Below are 22,571 nucleotides of genomic sequence, written 5' to 3' on the forward strand. Positions count from 1 at the left end.
TAGAAAACAAACTTATGTTTACTGAAGGGGACAAGGAGGGCAGGGATAAATTAGAGGAGTATGGGATTAGCAGATACAAACTACTATACATAAAACAGATAAGCAATAAGGATTTACTGTTCAACAAAGGAAACTATATTCAGTATCTTGTAATAACCTATAATGGAAGATAATCTAAAATATACATATATAAAACTGGATCACTTTGCTGTACACCTGAAACTAACACAATATTGTAAACCAAGTATATTTCCATTAAAAATATTTTAGAAAAAAATGCCTTTATTCTTTATAATTGTTAACAAATACTATGGTTAAACTGTATTCTTGTCAGAAACGTAAGAGAATAAACATATTCATATAATAAATCATACCCGTCCTCTGGAAAGAAACCCAAGCTTTCCTTTTGTTGTTGTTATTTAGTTGCTAAGTCCTGTCTGACTGTTTTGCAACCCTATGGACTGTAGCCTGCCAGGCTCCTCTGTCCAAGGGATTTCCCAGGCAAGAATACTGAAGTAGGTTGCCATATCCTTCTCCAGGGGATCTTCCCAACCCAGGGATCCAACCTGCGTCTCCTGCATTGCAGGCGAATCTGCATGTATCCTTTGGAGTCTGGCAAATCTGTGTCTAAATCCTAGGACCTGCCATACAAAAGCTATGTGTCCTGAACAAATTACTCTGAGGCTGAGAGTGATTAAATAAATTTAGTTTACTATCCTACAAGCAACAAACAGTAGAATCAGAGACTCGATCTTCACCTCTTTGACTCCAAATTTCATACTTTTTTCAATACTCTATAGGCTGAAAACAAAGTTAAAAATGTCTGTCATTTGAGAGCATGTATTACAGAATTCCTAAATATAATCCATGAATCCACTGGAAATACATATGAGTAATAAGTAATATGCAATAAATTCTGCTTTATCAGAACTATAAAATCATGTGTGGATTTCAGCAATGGAGAACTGAATCACAAAACTATGAACATGCCTCCAAACTCCAGAATAAACTGGAAAGCACTTCTAAGATCCATATCCATCCCAAAAAACACAAAATTTAGCCACAGCATACGTATGTAGTTGAAAACAGACCTAAATACCAGTGTCCAAGTTCACAATAGTTTCACCATTTCCTCTGTAAGCTATTATACTGGTCCTGGCTCCTTAAATGTTGGTGTTGTGAAGGTGTATCCTTGGCACCTTCTCCTCTCAAAACAGTAATACACTCTTCCTAGGTAACTTTATCCAGACCGCAGGTTCAGCCTACTCCCAAATCTCCATTCTCTCTCTACTCACCAAAACAACATTCTCAGCTCAGGTCTCTGAAACCCAGACCAGGATTTCCAACTGCCTGCTATACATTGTCACATGGACTCAAACTCAGCACATCCAGAACTGGATTCATCATCTTCTCCTGAACTTATCCCCTCCACTATTCTGTACTGGAAATAAGGTATAAATAAGCCAGCTGTTTCCAGTTATGTTTCCTTTGTCCAGAAAACAGGTTGGGAAACATAGTCTGCAAGCCAAATCTGGCCCATCATCCAGCCTTTCACCTGTTGCTGTAAATAGTTTTATTGGTATACAGCTGTACTCATTTATTTACACACTGACTATGGCAGAGTTGAGTGGCTGCAACAGAGATATTCAACCAACCCAAACCTATTTACTACCTGGCCCTTTCCACAATACTTGCTGGTCCCTAACCCATCACATCCATCTTCTCCTTTTCCCATCTTAACCCCTTACTTGACTCATTTCCATATGGCCTTCCTTGATGGTTCTTCTTTGGCTGATGCCTTTTTGAGAAGCCTTCACTGACACTGCTCTTCCCTCACACCACAGCAAAGTTTATTCAGGTGTTATTTTCCCTCCCAGAGCACTCCTCATTGTACTATAACTGCTGGCTTTCTTAACGGACTCTTTCACAAGGTGCATCCCTAAGGCCATTATCCTCAAGACTTCCTCTGAAAATATCTGCCCTAGATCCAAACCACAAGTATGTGCCTGGAGTGGGGTTAAGTCCTTAACTTGCTGCTGCTACTGCTGCTACGTCACTTCAGTCGTGTCTGACTCTGTGCGACACCATAGACAGCAGCCCACCAAGCTCCCCCGTCCCTGGGATTCTCCACACAAGAACACTGGAGTGGGTTGCCATTTCCTTCTCCAATGCATGAAAGTGAAAAGTGAAAGTGAAGTCGCTCAGTTGTGTCTGACTCTAGCGACCCCATGGACTGGAGCCTACCAGGCTCCTCCGTCCATGGGATTTTCCAGGCGAGAGTACTAGAGTGGGGTGCCATTGCCTTCTCCAAAGTCCTTAACTTAGGAGTCAATAAAGTGAAAGTGAAAGTTGCTCACAGACTGCAGCCTGCCAGGCTCCTCTGTCCATGGAATTCTCCATGCAAGAATACTGGGGCCCTTCCCTTCTCCAGGGGATCCTCCTGACCCAGGAATTGAACCCAGGTCTCCCTCATTGCAGGCGGATTCTTTACTGTCATGAGGGAAGCCCAAGAATACTGGAGTGGGTAGTCTATCCCTTCTCCAGTGGATCCTCCCAACCCAGGAATTGAACCAGGGTCTCCCGCATTCCCTAGTGGTTCAGTTGGTAAAGAATCTGCCTGCAGCGTAGGAGACCCAAGTTTGATCCCTGGGTTGGGACAATCCCTTGGAGAAGGAAATGGCAACCCACTCCAGTACTCTTGCCTGGAGAATTCCACGGACAGAGGAGCAGGACAGGCTGCAGTCCATGGAAATGCAAAAAGTCGGATACAATTTTGTAACTAACTCACTTTTTCACTCCTGCATTGCAGGTAGATTCTTTATCAGCTGAGCTCCCAGGGAATCACCCTCTGTCTCAGGTACTCAACTCTGCCATTTTGGCATGAAAACAGCTATTAAATGAAGGAGCATGTCCTTATTCTAATAAAACTTTATTTACAAAATAGGTGGCAAGCTGGATTTGAACTGGGGGCTATAGTTTGCCTATTCCTGCATCAATCTCATCACCTAGAAAATCTTTTCTTTGCATCCCAGCCAAGAATATTATCTCCTTCAAAATTACCAGAAACCCCTGTACAAATTGCTGACATCAAACCAATTCTCTGTATTTTGCTACAAGTCCCAGGGACAATGGAGCATATGTTGAAACAGAACTCCTTCCCCAGACCTACTTAGAGCTTTTACTATCAACAGTATGCCCCAGGCTCCATCTACCTGGGAATCTTTAAGATCAGCAGCCCTTCATTAAGATAATGTGTAAGTATTAGTCGCTCAGTCATGTCTGACTCTTTTGCGACCCTATTACAGCCCACCAGGTTCCTCTATCCATAGAATTCTCCGGGCAACAATACTGGAGTGGGTTGCCATTCCCTTATTGAGATAAATTACTCTGGGAAAAAAACAAGTTTCAAGCGTTAATTTCAAAGTAAGTACTTACAATTTTGTTGGTAAGTAGGCTGCAGTGTCATCTTTATTTCTGATAATGTCATTGCATTTATCAAGTGTTTGAAAAACAGTGAAAGTATCCCCAATGCTATAAAGGGCTGCAAGGTTTTTAGCTAACAATTTTCGTGTAGGTGGTCCAGGTGAACTACTTATTAATCCAGTTAATTGTTCAACAAGTTTTTTCTGTTTTTCCTTTACATCAGTCTGTTAAAAAAAAAAAAAAAGAACGTCAGTTTTTTTCTTATACATAATTTTATCTTTTAGTCAAAAAGGTTGTTCTGTTCAAATTTAAAGGAGATTATTCTCCTTCATTCTTCTCCAATTCCACAAAGTTAGCTATCAGTAAAAGTGACTACTCTATATCCAAAAAGTTTCCACATTGGCTTATTAAAAAATATAACAATCAAAGGATGTAAAATTTGAGTGTATGGACAATTAATGTCTTAGAACGCAGCTAGGGTCCCCTGTAAAGCAAAGCAGGTAGCTCACAAAGCTATACAGCTCAGTAAAGGAAACCAAAAGAAACTCTGAAGAGCCCTAGGCAACAGAAAAAATATTCAGATTTACTCATAATCAATGCTGAGAATTCATCCATTCATTAAAGGAATATTTACTGTGCACGTACATGCCATGCACTATTCCAGGCACTGGGGAGCACATGAGTGACCATAATAGACAAAGCCTCTGCAGTCAAGAAGTTTACATTCTAGTGGGGAGAAAGAGTGTTTACAAATAAACATGAACAGTGTAAGTTCTTACTGTTTTATAGAGACTAGTAAGAAAAAGGCAACCTGAAGAGAAATCAAGATGTGAGTTATACAGATATCTGGGAGAAGAACATTCCTGGCAGGAAACAAATGCAAAGGCCTTGCTCAGCATGCTTGAGGATAGAGAAGTCAGTGTGGCTAGAGCAGAATAAGACAGAGGAAGCAACAGGAAATGAAGTCAGAATGGTAGAAGGGACCAGGTCATGCAGTGCCTCAGACACCACTGCAAGAACTCTATTTTATTCTGAGAGTTTGAAGCAGAAGAGGAACATGATTAAATGTTCTAACAGGCTCGTTGTGACTACTGAGCTGAGGATACCCTACAAACATACATGGTTAGAGGCATGGTGAACACTTAAAAAGTCGTGGCAAAAATTCAATGAGAAATGAGGGCAGTAGCAATGGAAATAATGAAAAATAATTGAATTCTGAACATATGTAGGGGATAGAACCAATATGAATTGCTGAGAAACATGATATGAAGTTTGAGAAAAAAAGGGAAGTGAAGAATGACTCTAAAGGTTTATGATTTGAGCAACCAGAAGGATGAAATGGTCATTTCCTGATAGAAAGTACTGGCGAAAGGACAGGTTTGGAGGGTTAAATCAAGAATTTGGTTTTAACTCTTGAGATGCCATTTAGATATCCAAGAGGTAGAAGTGGAGCAGGTAGTTAGATATCTGAGAATCATTACTATGTAGATGGTAGTAAAAGTCATGACATTCGATGGTGTCACTGAAGGAGTAAGATGTATTTAAAAAACAAACAACTGTGTCCAGGACTGAGAAACAGCCAGCAAAAGAGGAGGAGTAACTAGGGAAGTTGGACGAGAACTAAAAGCAAATAGTTTCTTAGGAACCACAAATAGGAAAAGCTTCACACCAACAGTGCATCAACAGTATTGTTAACAATTTATTTTTTAATGTGAGTGAAGGGAGCACAGATGTTCATATTATTATGCTTCACAATTTGGATAACTTTTTACATACTCCTTTTATTTTTCAATTTCACAACAAAATAAAAATTTTTTAAAGTATTTCAAGAGAGAGGATCAGCTAGGTGAAAAGCTGCTGATGGGTCCATTAAGACAGAATACTGACCATTGGTTTGGGCAAAACAAGATCTGTTTCAGTGAAATGGAGGCAACACGTACTCAGATGGAGTGAGTTTAAGAGAAAATAGGAACTTTCAGTTAAAGACTGTAATGTATCCATGTGTTAATTCGGTCTCTACAGAAACTAAAATATACTCCAGGGCAATCAAAGAAATAAATAAGTAACTAAAAAGCACAAGTACATAAGGGCAAAGAAAACAAAGAATGAGCTATACTCAATAGGAAAGCTAGAAGATCCCCAACTTCCAACACAGAACCCCCTAAAAGCTCATGTATGTTGTGGCTTTTGTTTTGAGGCATCAAAGTTCTCATGGAGGAGAGAGTAAAGTTGCACCTAGAAGTGAAGGGAATGACTGAGAGTCTATTTAAGAAGCTCTAAGACTCTCATATCTCTCTCCTTCATTCTGGACTTTGCAAGCTCAGGCACAATTGTGGGCTGGGAAAACTACACTGACAACAGGGGGACTAAGTAAAAGTTAACATACTTAATGTTGAAGTCCCCAGCCTTCTCCACAAAATCCTAGAATCTACGCAGCTAGTCATATACCTTAGGACACTTTAAAGTAAAAAAGGCAAAAAAAAGTAAAAAAGGCTCTTATGGGGAATGACTAGCCAAGAGAAACCTATAAAGAGTTCCTCAAAGAACGACAAAGCAGTTAACAAACATCACTCTGCCCGGCAAACTTTTACTACTCCCTCTTAAATTTTATTTTTAAAATTTATTTATTTTTAAATTGAAGGATAATTGCTTTATAGAATTTTGTTTGTTTTCTGTCAAACCTCAACACGAATCAGCTATGAAGTGAAGTGAAGTCGCTCAGTCGTGTCCGACTCTTTGCGACCCCATGGACTGTAGCCTATCAGGTTCCTCCGTCCATGGGATTTTCCAGGCAAGAGTGCTGGAGTGGATTGCCACTTCCTTCTCCAGGAGATCTTCCCAACCCAGGAATCGAACCCGGGTGTCCCACATTGCAGGCAGACACTTTACCGTCTGAGCCACCAGGAAGATCCTGGTGAATCAGCTATAGGTATACATATATCCCCTTCCCTCTTACATTTGAGCAGATGGTAAAAGATCATCAGATGTTTGATTTCCTAATTTTAAACACAGCATCTAATTTTAAAAACGGAAAGTAAAACACACAAATACTGAAAAGTAATTTGGATGAAAAGACTGTGAAGGAAGAAAAAAAAAAAGGCTAACTCTTCAGAGAGACAAGTGAAGATAACTGAAACTGCTTCATAGCACTAAGGGACCACTTGATGTTGGAGATAATGAATTTATGGTGATAGCAGTCACATAATCTTTTTCTCCACTCACATTTAGATGTCCAGGAAGAAATATGAAGCCTCTACCCAAGCAATAAGCTAGATTTAAATGAGGTTTCAGTTTTGCCACAGAACAGAAAAAGGACAGACAAGAAATTTTTACTACCGTGTAATATTCTCAAGTGACCCACAACCTCCAAAACATAATGTGCCTTCTTACAAAGCATGTACACATAATATTCTTTACATATGTTAACTAGATAAAACGCAATACCATACCTTGTTGGCAGCAACCAAGACTTTATCAAGAAATCGCAACCATTCAAAGATAAAAACTGGTCTCTTTGCTTCAGTGATTTGAGCCAAAGCTTCTTCATTGAGCAATAAACTGTGGGCTAACTCCATGACTGAAGTTTTAAATTCACACCTTAAATAAACAATTTTAAAATTCTTGTAAGGACTTGTTCATGTTAAAAGTCAAGCTTCATGAATATAATCACTAAGAAAAGAAATACAAGGCTTTACTTCTCATCTGTCTTGGAGGACACGTACATAACTTCGAAGCAAAACCTGAGAAACTGATTTTAAAGGATAAGGGTGCAAACAAAAACAAATGAAAGTCACGCTTGTTGAGGAAGAATGGATAATGGGGTCAAAGGAAAATTAAAATGAACAGTGCAAAAAAGACATAGTTCCAGAAGAAAAACAGATGTCCTTTACCCATTTCATAAACGGAAAACCTAAACACCAATATCAAACATCAGCCGAGCATGACAACCCACCCTCCTTTTTTCTCTCCTTCTGCTCGATGCACAGCACCCTCCCGCTGCTGCACCTGCCCCAGGAGAACTTCAAGGCGTCCCAGCAGAAAGATGCCACCTTGGAAGTCTCTGAGAGTCTTCCTTGGGGGGATGAGGTGGCGGCGGGAGGCCAGATACGCGCGGCCGAAGCTTCAGCTGCAACGCCGGCGGGGGTGGTGGGGGGTGGGGTGGGGGCAGGAACGCAGCTGGCAGAGGACGCGCGCGCAGCTGGTCCGGGTAAACCCGACTACTGTGAGAACCGAAGCGCTGCGCTGGGACGGGGGGAAATGCAGGAGGCGCCGCAGGCCTGGGCGCCGGTCACCCGGGCTGTCAACCCTGGAGTCGGCGGCTGAAAAGTGAAAGTGTTCATTACGAACTGAAATTCCGTCCCCAGCCCTCTGACAACGTGGTGGCGGGAGCTTTGGGGAAGGGGATGTGTCAACGCCCAGGCTCTAGCTGCAGACTCGGCGGCCTCACCTCCTATTTCTGGCAGGGGCGCCTCAGCAGAGCTCCAAGGCCTGAAGCAGCCGCCGAGGGACCCGGATGCCCCGCCTCCCACACTCCCGCCGGCAGGAAGCGCAGGGAGAGCGCGTGCGCGGAAGGCTGAGCCTGCGCAAGCGCACTTAGCCGCGCCCGCCAAGCCCCGCCTGCTGTAGGTTTCCAATTGGTCCTGTTTTCGGAAACTCAGAAGCGAGCCGAGGCCGGGAGGTCCTTAGGTTGGTGTGTGTCTGCGCTGCAAGCGCTCTCTAGAGCTGGCCTGGGGCGAGTAGAGCTTCCAGGTAAGGGGCTGTGGGCGCCTGTCGAATGATAAAGAGTGGTGATCTGTACACTGGCTGTAACTAGCCATCACACCATCTCCTATGTTCCCACCCACGAGTGATCAAGTTTGTGGGACGATTGCAGCTAGGAGGGGCGCCAGGAGGGAAGGGATCGGCGGTCCCTGCAGGGAGTGTTTGAGACTGAGGCGTTTCTTGTCATCTTTCTTCTGTGCATCCAGCTACTTAGTCCATCTCTTCACTTGGATGTGTAATGAGACTCTACATACGAAGCATCAGTTTTTTTTTAAAGTATGTTTGAATTACAATGTTGTGTTTTGTAAGGTACAACCACTGCTGTACAGCAAAATGGCTCATTTATACATACATATATATATTTCCATATTCTTTTCCATTATGGCTTACCACAAAATATTGACTGTAATTCCCTGTGCTATACAGTAAGGTGTTGTTGTTTATACATTCTCTTTAAATCTACTACTCCCAAACTACCAATCTATCTGTCTTCCTACCTCCTCCCTTTGGCAACCACCAGTATATTTTCTCTATGTCCATGATTCTGTCTCTATTTCATAAATAGGTTCTTTTGTGTCATATTTTAGGTCCCACATATATCATATGGTATTTGTCTTTCTCCTTCTGACTTGCTTCACTTAGTATGGTTATTTCTAGTTGCATCCATGTTGCTGCAAATGGCATTGTTTTGTTCTTTATCCATTTCTCTATCCATTCATCTGTCAGCAGGCATTTAGGTTATTTCCATGTCTTGGCTGTTGTGAAGAGCTGCTATGAACACAGGGGTGAAGCAGCACTCTTGTTGACACCTCCCGCCTGCTCTCTGCCAGAAAACAAACAAAAACAAAACCTGATACTGTAATCTGACCATTTCCAAGAACTGGTAACTCCATTCTTCCAGATATTCAAACTAAAAGCCTTAGGGTCACCCTTGGCATCAATCTTTCACATGCCACCTCCAATCCCATTATCCCTATCTTCAGAATATACCCAGAATCTGATGATTTCTCATCACTTCCATTGCTGTCTTCCATCGAACCCGGGTCTCCCACATTGTAGGCAGACACTTTACCATCTGAGCTACCAGGGAAATCCATTGCTGTCTAGCCACTGTCATTCTGTCTGTATTATCACCTTGTGAAGTTTATCCTTATGCTTCATGGGAATAGATGATGCTGGGAAACATATTGTACCCATAAAAAGGGGGCTTAAATGACCTATAACCCCTATTCTTGTCTGCATAGCCCTTTAGAGCTAAATAGGTCCCTTAAAAATAATCTAATCCTATTTGCAGTAGAAACAGCTCTGAGACATGGTTTGTGTGTGTGTGTGTGGTATTAAGCAAATTATTTACCTATACTGAGTCTTAATTAAAGCAGGGCTAACTGTACCTGGCAGGCTACAGTTCATGGGGTCACAGAGAGTCGGACATGACTGAGCAACTAAGCACAGCACAATTGTACCTATCTTACAGAGCTGTTAATGGTAATTAATATTTCTTGTTATTTTTATCTATTTATTTGTAGGGCTGCACTACTTAGTTGTAGCATGGGGGATCTAGTTCCTTGACAAGGATTTAACCCATACCCCTGCATTGGGAGCACAGAGGCTTAACCACTAGACCACCAGGGAAGTCGTTAATGGTAATGAAATAGAATGAAAATGTTTGATATATTAGGTAGGTGTTTTATTGACTACACTGCCTTTGACTGTGTGGGTCACAACAAACTGTGGAAAATTCTTCAAGAGATGGGAATACCAGACCATCTGACCTGCCTCCTGAGAAATGTGTATACAGGTCAAGAAGCAACAGTTAGAACTGGACATGGAACAACACACTGGTTCCAAATTGGGAAAGGAGTATGTAAAGGCTGTATATTGTCATCCTGCTTATTTAGCTTATAAGCAGAGTACATGATGCGAAATGTCGGGCTAGATGAACCACAAGCTGGAATTTAGATTTCCAGGAGAAATATTAATAACCTCAGATACACAGATTGGCCACCTGATGCAAACAGCTGACTCATTTGAAAAGACCCTAATGCTTCGAAAGATTGAAGGCAGGAGGAGAAGGGGACGACAGAGGGTGAGATGGTTGGATGGCATCACCGACTCAATGGGCGTGAGTTTGAGTAAACTCCAGGAGTTGGTGATGAACAGGGAGGCTTGGTGTGCTGCAGTCCATGGGGTCGCAAAGAGTCGGACTTGACTGGCGACTGAACTAAATGTAGATGACACCACCACCATTATGGCAGAAAGCGAAGAAAAACTTAAGAGCCTCTTGATGAAAGTGAAAGAGAAGAATGAAAAAGTTGGCTTAAAACTCAACATTCAGAAAACTAAGATTATGGCATCTGGTCCCATCACTTCATGGCAAATAGATGGGGAAACAATGGAAACAGAGATTATTTGGGGAGGCACCAAAATCACTGCAGATGGTGACTGTATCCATGAAATTAAAAAATGCTTGCTCCTTGGAAGAAAAACTATGACCAAGCTAGACAGCATATTCAAAAGCAGAGACATTACTTTACCAACAAAGGTCTGTGTAGTTAAAGCTATGGTTCTTCCAGTAGTCATGTATGGATGTGAGAGTCAGACTATAAGGAAAGCTGAGTGCTGAAGAACTGATGCTTTTGAACTGTGGTGTTGGAGAAGACTCTTGAGAGTCCCTTGGACTGCAAGGAGATCCAGTCCATCCTAAAAGAAATCAGTCCTGAATATTCACTGGAAGGACTGATGTTGAAGCTGAAACTCCAATACTCTGGCCACCTGATGTGAAGAACTGACTCATTGGAAAAGACCCTGATGCTGGGAAAGATTGAAGGCAGGAGGAGAAGGGGACCACAGAAGATGAGATGATTGGATGGCATCACTGACACAATGGACATGAGTTTGAGTAAACTCCGGGAGTTGGTGATGGACAGGGAAGCCTGGCATGCTGCAGTCCATGGGGTCGCAAAGAGTTGGACACAACTGAGCGACTGAACTGAGCTGAAATCATTATGTGTAAAAATACTATTACTATCAATGAAGAATCTGACCTTTAGAAACACTGGGTGAATTACCACAAATGCAGTATATAATATATAAAGACAGCCATCCACAGCCCAGCTTCACATACTTCCAGTTCAGAAATCCCAACAAAGAGAACTCTTTCCCACCACAATCCATGTATAAGTATCATTAAGGAAAGAGTGAAAAAGCTGGTTTAAACCTATATTCAAAAAACTAAGATCATGACATCTAGTCCCATCACTTCGTGGCAAATAGATGGGGAAACAATGGAAACAGTGACAGATTTCATTTTCTTGGGCTCTAAAATCACTGTGGACAGTGACTGCAGCCTGAAATTAAAAGACACTTGCTCCTTAGAAGAAAAGCTATGACAAATCTGCTGCTGCTACTGCTAAGTCACTTCAGTCGTGTCCGACTCTGTGTGACCCCATAGACGACAGCTCCCGCATCCCTCAATGGACATGAGTTTGAGCAAACTCCGGGAGATGGTGAAGGACGGGGAAGCCTGGTGTGCTGCAGTCCATGGAGTCTTAAAGAGTCAGACACAACTGAGCAACTGAATAACAACAGGAAAAGAGATGCTTATTTGCCCTGTTTAGGTCATCTCCTCCCCTCTTACTAGGATAGGGTACTATAACTGGCCACCTTATGCCTCAGGGAGTACTAATTGCTACCCTCCAGTAGAACCACAAGGAAGGCAGAGGGCTGAGTTCCAAAAGGAAGGATGATGAACAGGCCGAAACAGCGTGTGTGCACTGTAGCAAGTGACTCCCTTTTGCATCCAGCAACTGCACCAGAAGCATTGACAGCACCTGGGAGCCTGCTAGAAATGCAGAGCCTTGGACTCGAGCTCAGAATCAGACTCTGCATTTTGAGAAACATGTCGACTCTTTGCGACTCTTTGCGACCCTGTGGACTGACTGTAGCCTACCAGGCTCTTCTCTCCATGGGGATTCTCCAGGCAAGAATACTGGAGTGAGTGGCCATGCCCTTCTCCAGGGTATCTTTCCAACCCAGGGATTGAACCCATGTCTCCCTGTGGCTCCTGGCGTTGCAGGCAGACTGTTTACTGCTGAGCTACTAGGGAAGACCTGAGAAAATCCCAGGGCAATTCATATACACAGGAAAGTTTAAAGTACACTTTTCTGGATAATTATTTTATCCCTTTAAGGGCTAATTATTACATGATTTTAACTATTTTGGCTAAAACGGTCCTCAAAAGTGTTTCCATATAAGTGAAGTGTTAACTATATCTAGTTACCAATGAACAGCTTGAACATGAAGTGCTGTGGAGAGAGACCTGGAGTGGTCAAGACAGGCCTTTGTAAAGGTGGGTAGCCTAGGCCTAGGAGGAATGAATTGTCTGCAGTGTGTTCAGAGGACAAATGAGACCATGTGGCATGAGTAATGAATCCTGAAAAAGAGTCAGAGGTCAGATTATGGGGGATCTCTCCTGCCAACATGTGAAAGTGATGGTTCCTCCACTGCCCACAGGGGAAAGTCTGCTGAAGGATTTGAAACCAGCAAGTAACATGCCCTGACTTTTTTTTTTTTTTTTTTTTAAAACCACTTTGGAGAGGTCATAGAGAACCTCTGTGGATTGGAAGAGGAGAGGCCAAAGGCAACAAGACCAATTAGGAAGCAGTTGTGACAGTTCAGGTGAGAAAGAAATGCCTGAACTAAAGTAGTGGTCACAACTATAAGGAAAAAAATGCCCATGAGGGATAATGTGGAAGAAGAGTGGACAGAGGTTTATAAGAGGTCAGGAACAGGGAGATAGTGGCGACATTAATTTGCAAATACAGAGATAAAGGCAATCGGGGTTGGGAAGAGAATGAGTTGTTTGGATTGTTGAGTTTGAGGGCTCAACCCAGAAAGATGTCAAAAGAGCACTTGAATACAGAGTAGGGTTCTAGAGAAAGGTCACAGCTGAGGATGCATGCAAGTTTATTTCCATTTTGGTAAACTGAAAATTAGTAGTTGTTACCATATGTAAAGGATTTCCCAGGTAGGGCTAGTGGTAGAGAACCCACCCGCCAATGCAGGGAACGTAAGAGAAGCAGGTTCTATTCCTGGGTCGGGAAGATCCCCTGGAGGAGGGCATGGCAACCCACTCCAGTGTTCTTGCCTGGAGAATCCCATGGACAGAGGAGCCTGGTGGGCTGCAATCCATAGGTTCACAAAGAGTCTGACACAACTGAAGTGACTTAGCATTCATGCATGCACACCACATGTGAAATAGGTAGCTAGTAGGAAGCTGCTATATAACACAGGGAGCTCAACACAGTGCTCTCTGACAACCTGGAGGGATAGAGTGAGAGCAGTTGGGAGGGAGGTTCAAGAAGGAGGGGACATATGTACACTTATGGCTGATTCATGTTGTCGTATGGCAGAAACCAACACAACATTGTAAGGCAGTTATCCTTCAATTAAAAATAAATTTTAAAAATAGATGGTAGAAGAAGGTGCAGTAATGTTTTCAAGATTGCACACATCTAGTAGGTGGTCATGTTGGGGTTTAAAATAAAACCTTGAATCTGCCTCTTAAAAAAAAATTGTTACTTCCTCCTGTTTGCTTTGTAGATACTTTTGCCGCCATATGAAGTTGAACATGGCAGAAGAGGAGGACTATATGTCTGATTCCTTCATTAATGTCCAGTAAGTAAATGTGCATGCCCCATAGAATGATATGTGTAAGACATTAAGGAATTGGAGATTTTTAAGCAATGCCATTGATTTTAAAGGCGAGGTTTGAAATTTCATCTTACTGCTTCATGAGAACATTTCCTACATGTCTATGATACAAAGATATCTCTAATACTAAGCATTTTACTTCGGCACTCAATTCTTTTTCTTCTATACTACCAAGGACATTTTACTCTTTTCCTTTATCTCATCTTTTCACCTCTTGTATCTACTTTTGAGAGTTGCCTTTTATTATTGCCAACCTCCTAGAAAAATTGGTCTTACTATTTCTTATTTTTTCAACTACATTTTGTTTCTTACCATGTAATACCAGCCCTCATCGTTTTTACCAAAACAGCCATTCTCACAGGACATTGGTTATGTTCTAATAGTGGTGATAACAGAGATGCTCCTAAAGGTGGCACTGAAATATTAAGTAGTTTCAAGTGAGTAAGTGGCAAAGTTATGAGAAACTTTCATGTACTAGTCTAAAATAACCTTTTCCCTCATTCTTCAGAGAAGACATCAGACCAGGCTTGCCAATGCTGAGGCAGATCCGGGAAGCCCGTCGAAAAGAAGAAAAGAGACAGGAAGCGAATCTGAAAAACAGACAGAAGAGTATAAAAGAAGAAGAACAAGAGAGACGTGACATGGGGTTGAAGAACGCACTCGGCTGTGAAAACAAAGGGTTTGCTCTACTTCAGAAAATGGGGTATAAAAGTGGTCAGGCCCTCGGCAAGAGCGGTGAGTCAGAGCCAGAAATGAACAGCTGTTCTTAACCACCAAATGGTAACTTATTGATGGCGACCAGTGATGACTCTTTCCTCTCTGTCCATCTACGCAGAAATTCAAACAACTTAAGCTTCCTGATCTCTTGTGTGCTGGCAAGCTTATGGAGAACTTCCATCTTCTCATAGCCACTTCAGACTTATGCCATCCAGAGCTGCTTAGCAGCCCAACTTGGCCCTGAAGGAGTGGGATGGATGAGGCTTGCCTTAGAAGCAGCAGCTAAGAATGATGACAAGAGAAGGGTTAAGAAGTGCAGTGGCCCTGGGCATTCTCTGGTGGTTCAGTGGCTAACACTCTGCTCCCGATGCATGGGGCCCAGCTTCAATCCCCAGTCAGGGAACTAGATCACTGCATGCTGCAACTAAAACCTAGCACAGCCAAATAGATAAATCAGTGTTTCTTTAAAAAAGAAAGGGAGGCTTCCCTAGTGGTCCGGTAGTTGGGACTTCACCTTCCAATGCGGAGTGGGGTGGGTTCGATCCCTGTTCAGAAAGCTGAGATCCCACATGCCGAGTGGCAAAAACACCAAAACAAAGACTTTAGAAAATGACCCACATCAAAAATATCTTAAAGAAAGCAAAGTTCAGTGGCCCAAAGGACAGGGGAGCAGCCCTAGAGATGATGGCAGGACTCCGGCCTGCTTGCTCTGTACCTGCGGCAGCTGCCTGGGTGACCCCTCAGTTGGAGAAGCTCAGTTCTCACCTGTTTTCGGAATGAGATTGCTTATTAAGAGATAGAGGTCATATACATAGTATCTTCTGTAAGCTGTTTTTCTCTTCTTCTCTCCTTTATTGTCATTGCTTTGACTTCCCTAGCAAGGCTTTGCTCTCTCTTAAGGCTGCCACCCTCTTGTATATATATCAATGAAAATTCCTACGTTTAGGTGGCACCGGAGGCTGTCCATCAGCTTTATTGAGGACGTAGTATTTGAAGGCCAAGGGAAGTAGTTGATTATAGAGTATTGATGTTCAGTTCCAATTTTGAGTATCACTGAAACTGGAAGGGATATGTATAGAACATTGTAAAGTTGCATACTGCATCTACCAATAGTTTGAGGAAGAATTTCTAAAGTAATTTGTGTCTCGTTCTCTTTTTTTTTTAGGAGATGGTATTGTTGAACCAATTCCTCTCAATGTCAAAACAGGTGTGTAATTACTGTTGCAGCTGTTTGCTGGTAATAGCAACTTATTCTTAAATATAGCACATATACTTGTTTAATAAATAGTTTTTTATGGTGATAGTATTACAGTTCTTATAATGTAAAATGTTTCTTAAACTCCTAGACCTTTTAAACTAAAAATAAAAGTAAATTTTAATGAGTATAAAATAAAATTTAAATCATAAAAGTAACGGGAAAATTGTTGTAACCATTAAAAATACAAAGCTATTTTTATCTGTTGAATGTCCTAAAAGTGTCCTGATTTATCCACTAAATGTTTTTCTTAATAATTGGACAAATTAAAGAGAAAAATATATATTTTTTATTTGTTCATCATATTTATATAAAAGCATGACTCTTGATACTTATTTCCCAATTTGAAAAAAATGTGTATAGTATTGACATCTTTTTAGATCAGACTGATAATCTTTGTGAAAATCAAATTGTGAATTTGGATTAAAAAAAACTCCAATGTTTTCTCCTGTCCTTCTTATCAAATGATTTTGAGTGATTTTACTAAAGTTAGAATTGCATTTAATTTGTAAGTATTTATGTAATTCCCTGGCAGTCCAGTGGTTAGGACTCCATGCTTTCACTGCCAAGGACCTGGGTTAAATTCCCGGTTGGGAAACTGAGATCCTGCCAGCTGCAAGGCATGGCCAGAAAAAAAAAAAATTTAAGTTGTCACATTTTGACATACAAAGTCAGTAAGTTTCTCATCAGTGTTTCCTGTTTGAGCAGGGAAAAGTGGCATTGGTCATGAGACATTATTAAAACGGAAAGCAGAGGAAAAATTGGAAAGCTATAGAAGAAAGATTCACATGAAAAGCCAAGCTGAAGAAAGAGCAGCAGAACAGTTTCGGTAATTGAGCTGTTTGTAGTTTCATCGTTCCTTTATTGTGGTATGTTTCCTGGCATTTGGGCATTTAACATGGATAAAGAGAGCACAGACCTCTAGTGTGCTATTTTTTTCTTTGAATTAGAATTCGACTTAAAAATAAGCAAGACGAAATGAAGCTAGAAGGAGATCTTAGAAGAAGTCAGAGAGCCTGTCAACAATTGGATACTCAGAAGGTAAGCCTTTTACCTGCTTTCAGTTTGGTGAAGTGTTTTGGCACCCAGTATGATTTACTGTATTTTTTTTTTTGGCCTCGCCACACAGCATCTGTGACCAGGGATCAAACTAGTGCCCTCTGCATTGGAAGTGTGGAGTCTTAACCACTGGACCACCAGGAATGTCTCATACTTTTATTTTTAAAGAGAGAGAGAGAACTCCAAGCTTAGTGTATCTGCCTGTTAAAACTTTCAGATGCACTGTTGATCTGTAATAACTGGTATGCACAATAACGACTTGTTCACTGCAGGAACATAGTCTGAATGATCATTAAGCATTGAATACCATTTTTCACTTAACTGTTCTCCATTTATTTGAATATTGATTACTCATAACTATTACGTGTGGAAATTCTGTGCACCTGAATGTTTGGCCAATCAGAATAGCCTATTTTCAGTCCATATTCAGTAACTTCCATGTCTGTAACTAGTAACATCATGTAGAATGCTATTTCAGATTTCAGTAGTTCTCAAAATTCAATTTTTGATTTGATTTTTCTTTAATTTTTTTATTTTGATGGTTCACCTACCAGCAAAATAAAGTGACTTCATTTAAAGTCTCAAAAATGTTTCTAAAATTTCCCTTATATGTAAATAGGTCGCTGGAAGCAATCTCTCACTTTTCAGTATTTCCATAGCACGTTATTTTGAATATATGTCATGATACTTAAGATTTCTTAGCTATATGTATCATTTTATATGCATTAAGATACTTATCCCCATAGCTTCTTTTCCCTACTAGATTGTCAGCAGTTGGGAGGCAGTATTCTAACTGGGCTTTGCATCCCTATAGTTTCATAGTACAGGGCTTCCCAGGTGGTTCAGTGGTAAAGAATCCGCCAATGTAGGAGACACAGGAGACTCAGGTTTGATTCCTGGGTCAGGAAGATCTGCTGGAGAAGGAAATGGTAACCCACTTTAGTATTCTAAGCTGGAAAATACTACGGACAGAAGAGCCTGGGGTCAGAGTCAGACACAACTGAGCAACTGAACTCACATGCACTGTTCCATGGTGTGGAACTTAAAGCAGTAAATATTTAGTTGAAAGAGTGAATTCATGTTGACATGAACAAACTTGTGATAATCTTTATGTTTAGCTTTGTTTAATTGGGAATAATTCTACATTTTCAGAATATTCAAGTTCCCAGGGAGGCATGGTACTGGTTGAGGCCTGAAGAGGAAACTGAAGAAGAGACAGAGGAAGAAAAAGAACAAGATGAAGATGAATATAAGAGTGAAGATTTAAGTGTATGGTTTGTTTGGTTTTTTTTTTTTTTTTGGAGGATAATTGCTTTATAATATTGTATTAGCCTGTGCCAGGCACCAACATGAATCAGCCACATTAAATGTATGTTTTGGCACCAGTTCCTTAAGCTGGGTGTCTCAGCCTTGGCACAATTAATATTTTGAACTGAGTAATTGTTTGTTGTGGGGCTGTTCTGTACATTGTAAGTAATTTCAGAGCATCTGTGGCACATCCCCCTTGTGACAACCAAAAAGTCTCCAGTTCAGTTCAGTTGCTCAGTCATGTCCGACTCTTTGCGACCCCATGGACTGCAGTACACCAGGCTTCCCTGTCCATCACTAACTCTCAGAGTTTACTCAAACTCATGTCCATAGAGTTGGTGATGCCATCCAACCATCTCATCCTCCGTTGTCCCCTTCTCCTCCTGCCCTCAATCTTTCCCAGCATCAGGGTCTTTTCAAATGAGTCAGTTCTTTGCATCAGGTGGCCAGAGTATTGGAGTTTCAGCTTCAGCATCAGTCCCTCCAATGAATATTCAGGACTGATTTCCTTTAGGATGGACTGGTTGTATCTCTTTGGAGTCCAAGGGACTCTCAAGAGTCTTCTCCAACACCACAGTTCAAAAGCACCAATTTTTCGGCGCTCAGCTTTCTTTATAGTCCAACTCTCACATCCATACACAGCTACTGGAAAAACCACATCTTTGACTAGACGGACCTTAGTTGGCAAAGTAATGTCTCTGCTTTTTAATATGCTATCTAGAAAAGAAAAAAAAAATATGCTATCTAGGTTAGTCATAGCTTTTCTTCCAAGGAGCAAGCGTCTTTTAATTTCATGGCTGCAGTCACCATCTGCAGTGATTTTGGAACCCCCAAAAATAAAGTCTCTCACTGTTTCCATTGTTTCCCCATCTATTTGCCATGAAGTGATGGGACCACATGCCATGATCTTAGTTTTCTGAATGTTGAATTTTAAGCCAGCTTTTCCACTCTCTTCTTTCACTTTCATCAACAGGCTCTTTAGTTTTTCTTTGCTTTCTGCCATAAGGGTAGTGTCCTCTGCATATCTGAGGTTATTGATATTTCTCCTGGCAATCTTGATTCCAGCTTGTGCATCCTGTCCAGCCTTTCTCGTGATGTACTCTGCATATAAGTTAAATAAGCAGTGTGACAATATACAGCCTTGACATACTCCTTTCCCGATTTGGAACCAGTCTGTAGTTCCATGTCCAATTCTAACTGTTGTTTCTTGGCCTGCATAAATATTTCTCAGGAGGCAGGTCAGGTGATCTGGTATTCCCATCTCTTTCAGAATTTTCCACAGTTTATTGGGATCCACACAGTCTAAGGCTTTGGCATAGTCAGTAAAGCAGAAATAGATGTTTTTCTGGAACTCTCTTCCTTTTTCAATGATCCAGCGGATGTTGGCAATTTGATCTCTGGTTCCTCTGCCTTTTCTAAATCTGGCTTGAACATCTGGAAGTTCATGGTTCATGTACTGTTGAAGCCTGGCTTGGAGAATTTTGAGCATTACTTTGCTAGCATGTGAGATGAGTGCAATTGTGCAGTAGTTTGAATATTCTTTGGCATTGCCTTTCTTTGGGATTGGAATGAAAACCGACATGTTCCAGTCCTATGGCCACTGCCAAGTTTTCCAAATTTGCTGGCATATGGAGTGGAGCACTTTTACAGAATCATCTTTTAGGATTGGAAAGAGCTCAACTGGAATTCTATCACCTTCACTGGCTTTGTTTGTAGTGATGCTTCCTAAGGCCCACTTGACTTCACATTCCAGGATGTCCGGCTCTAGGTGAGTGATCACACCATTGTGGTTATCTGGGTCACAGAGATCTTTTTTGTATAGTTCTGTGTATTCTTGCCACCTCTTCTTAATATCTTCTGCTTCTGTTAGGTCCATACTGTTTCTGTCCTTTATTGTGCCCACCTTTGTGTGAAATGTTCCCTTGGTATCTCTAATTTTCTTCAAGAGATGTCTAGTCTTTCCCATTCTATTGTTTTTCTCTATTTCTTTGCTTTGATCACTGAAGAAGGCTTTCTTATGTCTCCAGATATTGCTAAATTTTCACCTGAGGGAAAAAAAATCGCTCCTAGTTGAGAACTACTACATTAACCCCAAATCAAAACTTCATGTAAATGACCCTTTTAGCTTCAGTTTACCCCTCTCACCTCAGTTTGGATGATGTATAAGCTGCAAATGTAAATTATGTTGTTTCCTGTTGACCCTCTGGAAGTAATTCTGAGTACCTCCTCCCCCCAACTCACCCACAAACAAAAGAAAGTCAAAAAACACAATTCAGAGTAAATAGAGAGTTTTCAAGAAAAGAATACACATTTCTATGGTTACTTGTATAAAAGAGGGTGTAGGAAACATTCACAATTTGAAAAATCTATGTTCCACCTAACTGGGAAACCATTGATGAGAACTCTCATGGCAGAGTGAGACAGTTTCACCCAAATTCTTTGGAACTATTAATAGGAGGGGTCTTTAAAGGATGCAGATTTTAATAGAGCCAGCCACGATCTATTGTTGAAATGTTAACAAGTGGCCTGTGTTGTGTCTGACAGAAGTGAAATAGGGCAGCTAGTAAACTGGGGCATGTTCTAATATATTCCACCTTTGACACCTCTCCTAACTGAGAGTATAGCAGAAAATTTATGGCCTTGGGGTAATTCAGCATAATCTAAGAGACCTAAAAAGAAAAATTCTGTTCAATGTGAACCATTAATGTGCTTGTATCCTACCTATACCTAGGTACTGGAAAAATTACAAATACTGACTAGTTATTTAAGAGAAGAACATCTGTATTGTATTTGGTGTGGAACAGCCTATGAAGGTAAGAAAATACTTTATACTTTTAAAAACTATTGGATACAAATGCTCTTTGATTTCAGCTTTGATTTTTTTCTTTTTATGAAAGTCAAATTCCCATAGACAATGGAAACTTTTTATTCCATCCAAAGGGCAATGTTGGATGAATGCTTTAAAGAAATAGTGGGTAGAGAAAGAAGTGAGGGTTAATTAAAGGTGCTTTTAACTTTTCAGAAACTGAATGTGCAGAAGGGAATTTTTCAGTCTTCTATTTCATAAAAAAGAATTTTTTAATCAGTTGAAGATGATAAATTTTTTTCATGCTTTATTTTTCCACAATTCTTCAGCTACTAGAAAGATATAGTAAATTTTTAGAACTAATTTTTTTGTACTTAGGTAGAATATTGTCTGTGAACCATAAAAATCAGAATGTTGAAATCCACTCCATTTTTTTTTCATTGTAAGGAAAGAAACGGTTAAAACATGTCAGATGTCTTAAAGACACAAGTGCTTTCTTTTCTAGCACTTGCCCAAGCCAGCTTTGTTAACTTGAACCTAAGGACTTTGTACTTGAGAGTGAAGAATTTGGGGTTATTACTGTATCTTTTCCTGGTTTGTTTAGCAGAATAAGGAAGCAGACACAACTACAAAATACATGTTATGCTGAAATAATTTTCTAAAACAGTTTACTGTGCAATTTGTATTAACTGTTTCTTTTCCTCACATAAATTACAGATAAAGAAGACCTGTCTTCAAATTGTCCGGGACCAACTTCTGCAGATCATGACTAAGATTATTCTCCATAAAGTGGAAGCTTGGCAAATGTTCTTGTTTCCTAAAGACAGATAGTTGGGCAGTCAGAATTCCCAAATTTTTGATGCTAGTTAAGAAAGGGGACTTCATATGTTTTGTTCTTTTTGTACATTAGAAGTACTTTGTACTTTAGAATATAATTGGTTACTAACTTCAACATATAATGGAAAGCCATTGCAGAGCACAAGTATTATAGCCACCAGCAATTACAGTTCATGACTCTGTCATGACGTTTATGGGGTTTAAGGACACCAGCTCTCTTATTCCCTTCTTCACTTTGAAACAAATTGAGAAATAAGACATGGGAGTTTGAGATCAAAATATCAATTTTATTACTAATGGAATGAAGAGCTACTTGACTTGTTCTCCAGCCACACTCCCTGTGAGATCTCCCTGCTTAGAGAGAACTGCAGACCTTGCCTCAGAGGAAGGATAGAGCCCATCTCAGCTGTCAAGGTGAGAGAGCCAGCCCTCGGGGCAGAGGAGAGGCATGCATCCTCAGTTCCTTTTCCCAAAACCACGCATCAGGAGAGATACAGCTCTGTTGAGAAGGAACGAATACAGGCTCGCAGAACTTCTTCCCACAATTCTGCCTTCCAAGGATCAAGAAGAGGTTCCCTTCCCTGCATTCAAGCATTAGGAGGAGGCGAAAAGTATTCCCCTCAATGAGAGTAATGTCAGAGGCAAGGTTCCATTAGCAGTACTTAATTCTAATAAGTTTTAGAGACAGAGTAA

The 22,571-nt window shown here is 40.9% G+C and overlaps 2 protein-coding genes across 4 annotated transcripts in view; one reads left to right on the forward strand and one right to left on the reverse strand.

Moving 5' to 3' along the window:
* HEATR5B (HEAT repeat containing 5B) overlaps nt 1–7,961 on the reverse strand; it is a 102,555-nt gene extending 94,594 nt beyond the window's left edge. For 2 of the 3 annotated variants that reach the window (XM_061432074.1, XM_061432072.1), the window contains exons 1-3: nt 7,871–7,961; nt 6,873–7,020; nt 3,436–3,647 (exon numbers count right to left, since the gene is read on the reverse strand). In XM_061432074.1, coding sequence (XP_061288058.1) covers nt 3,436–3,647; nt 6,873–6,998 — 338 coding nt within the window. In that variant the 5' untranslated portion in view covers nt 6,999–7,020; nt 7,871–7,961. Of the gene's footprint in view, nt 1–3,435; nt 3,648–6,872; nt 7,021–7,375; nt 7,475–7,870 lie in introns of those variants that run through there. The other variant, XM_061432073.1, reaches the window with a different exon arrangement.
* Nucleotides 7,962–8,017: 56 nt separating this feature from the next.
* GPATCH11 (G-patch domain containing 11) lies at nt 8,018–22,571 on the forward strand. The gene is made up of 9 exons (XM_061432078.1): nt 8,018–8,172; nt 13,786–13,860; nt 14,405–14,631; nt 15,779–15,820; nt 16,577–16,697; nt 16,819–16,909; nt 18,080–18,196; nt 20,967–21,048; nt 21,759–22,571. The coding sequence occupies exons 2-9, from the start codon at nt 13,802–13,804 to the stop codon at nt 21,812–21,814; spliced, it is 795 nt and encodes a 264-aa protein (XP_061288062.1). The 5' UTR covers nt 8,018–8,172; nt 13,786–13,801; the 3' UTR covers nt 21,815–22,571.

This window comes from Bos javanicus, chromosome 11 (assembly GCF_032452875.1).
Source record: "Bos javanicus breed banteng chromosome 11, ARS-OSU_banteng_1.0, whole genome shotgun sequence".
In the NCBI taxonomy this organism is placed as follows: domain Eukaryota; kingdom Metazoa; phylum Chordata; class Mammalia; order Artiodactyla; family Bovidae; genus Bos; species Bos javanicus.

Coding starts and splice junctions, on each gene's coding strand:
- GPATCH11 (XM_061432078.1), top strand. CDS start 13,802: ATGAAGTTGAACATGGCAGAAGAGGAGGACTATATGTCTGATTCCTTC. Junction 16,698..16,818: donor AGAGCAGCAGAACAGTTTCG/GTAATTGAGCTG, acceptor TCTTTGAATTAG/AATTCGACTTAAAAATAAGC. Junction 18,197..20,966: donor ATAAGAGTGAAGATTTAAGT/GTATGGTTTGTT, acceptor ACCTATACCTAG/GTACTGGAAAAATTACAAAT.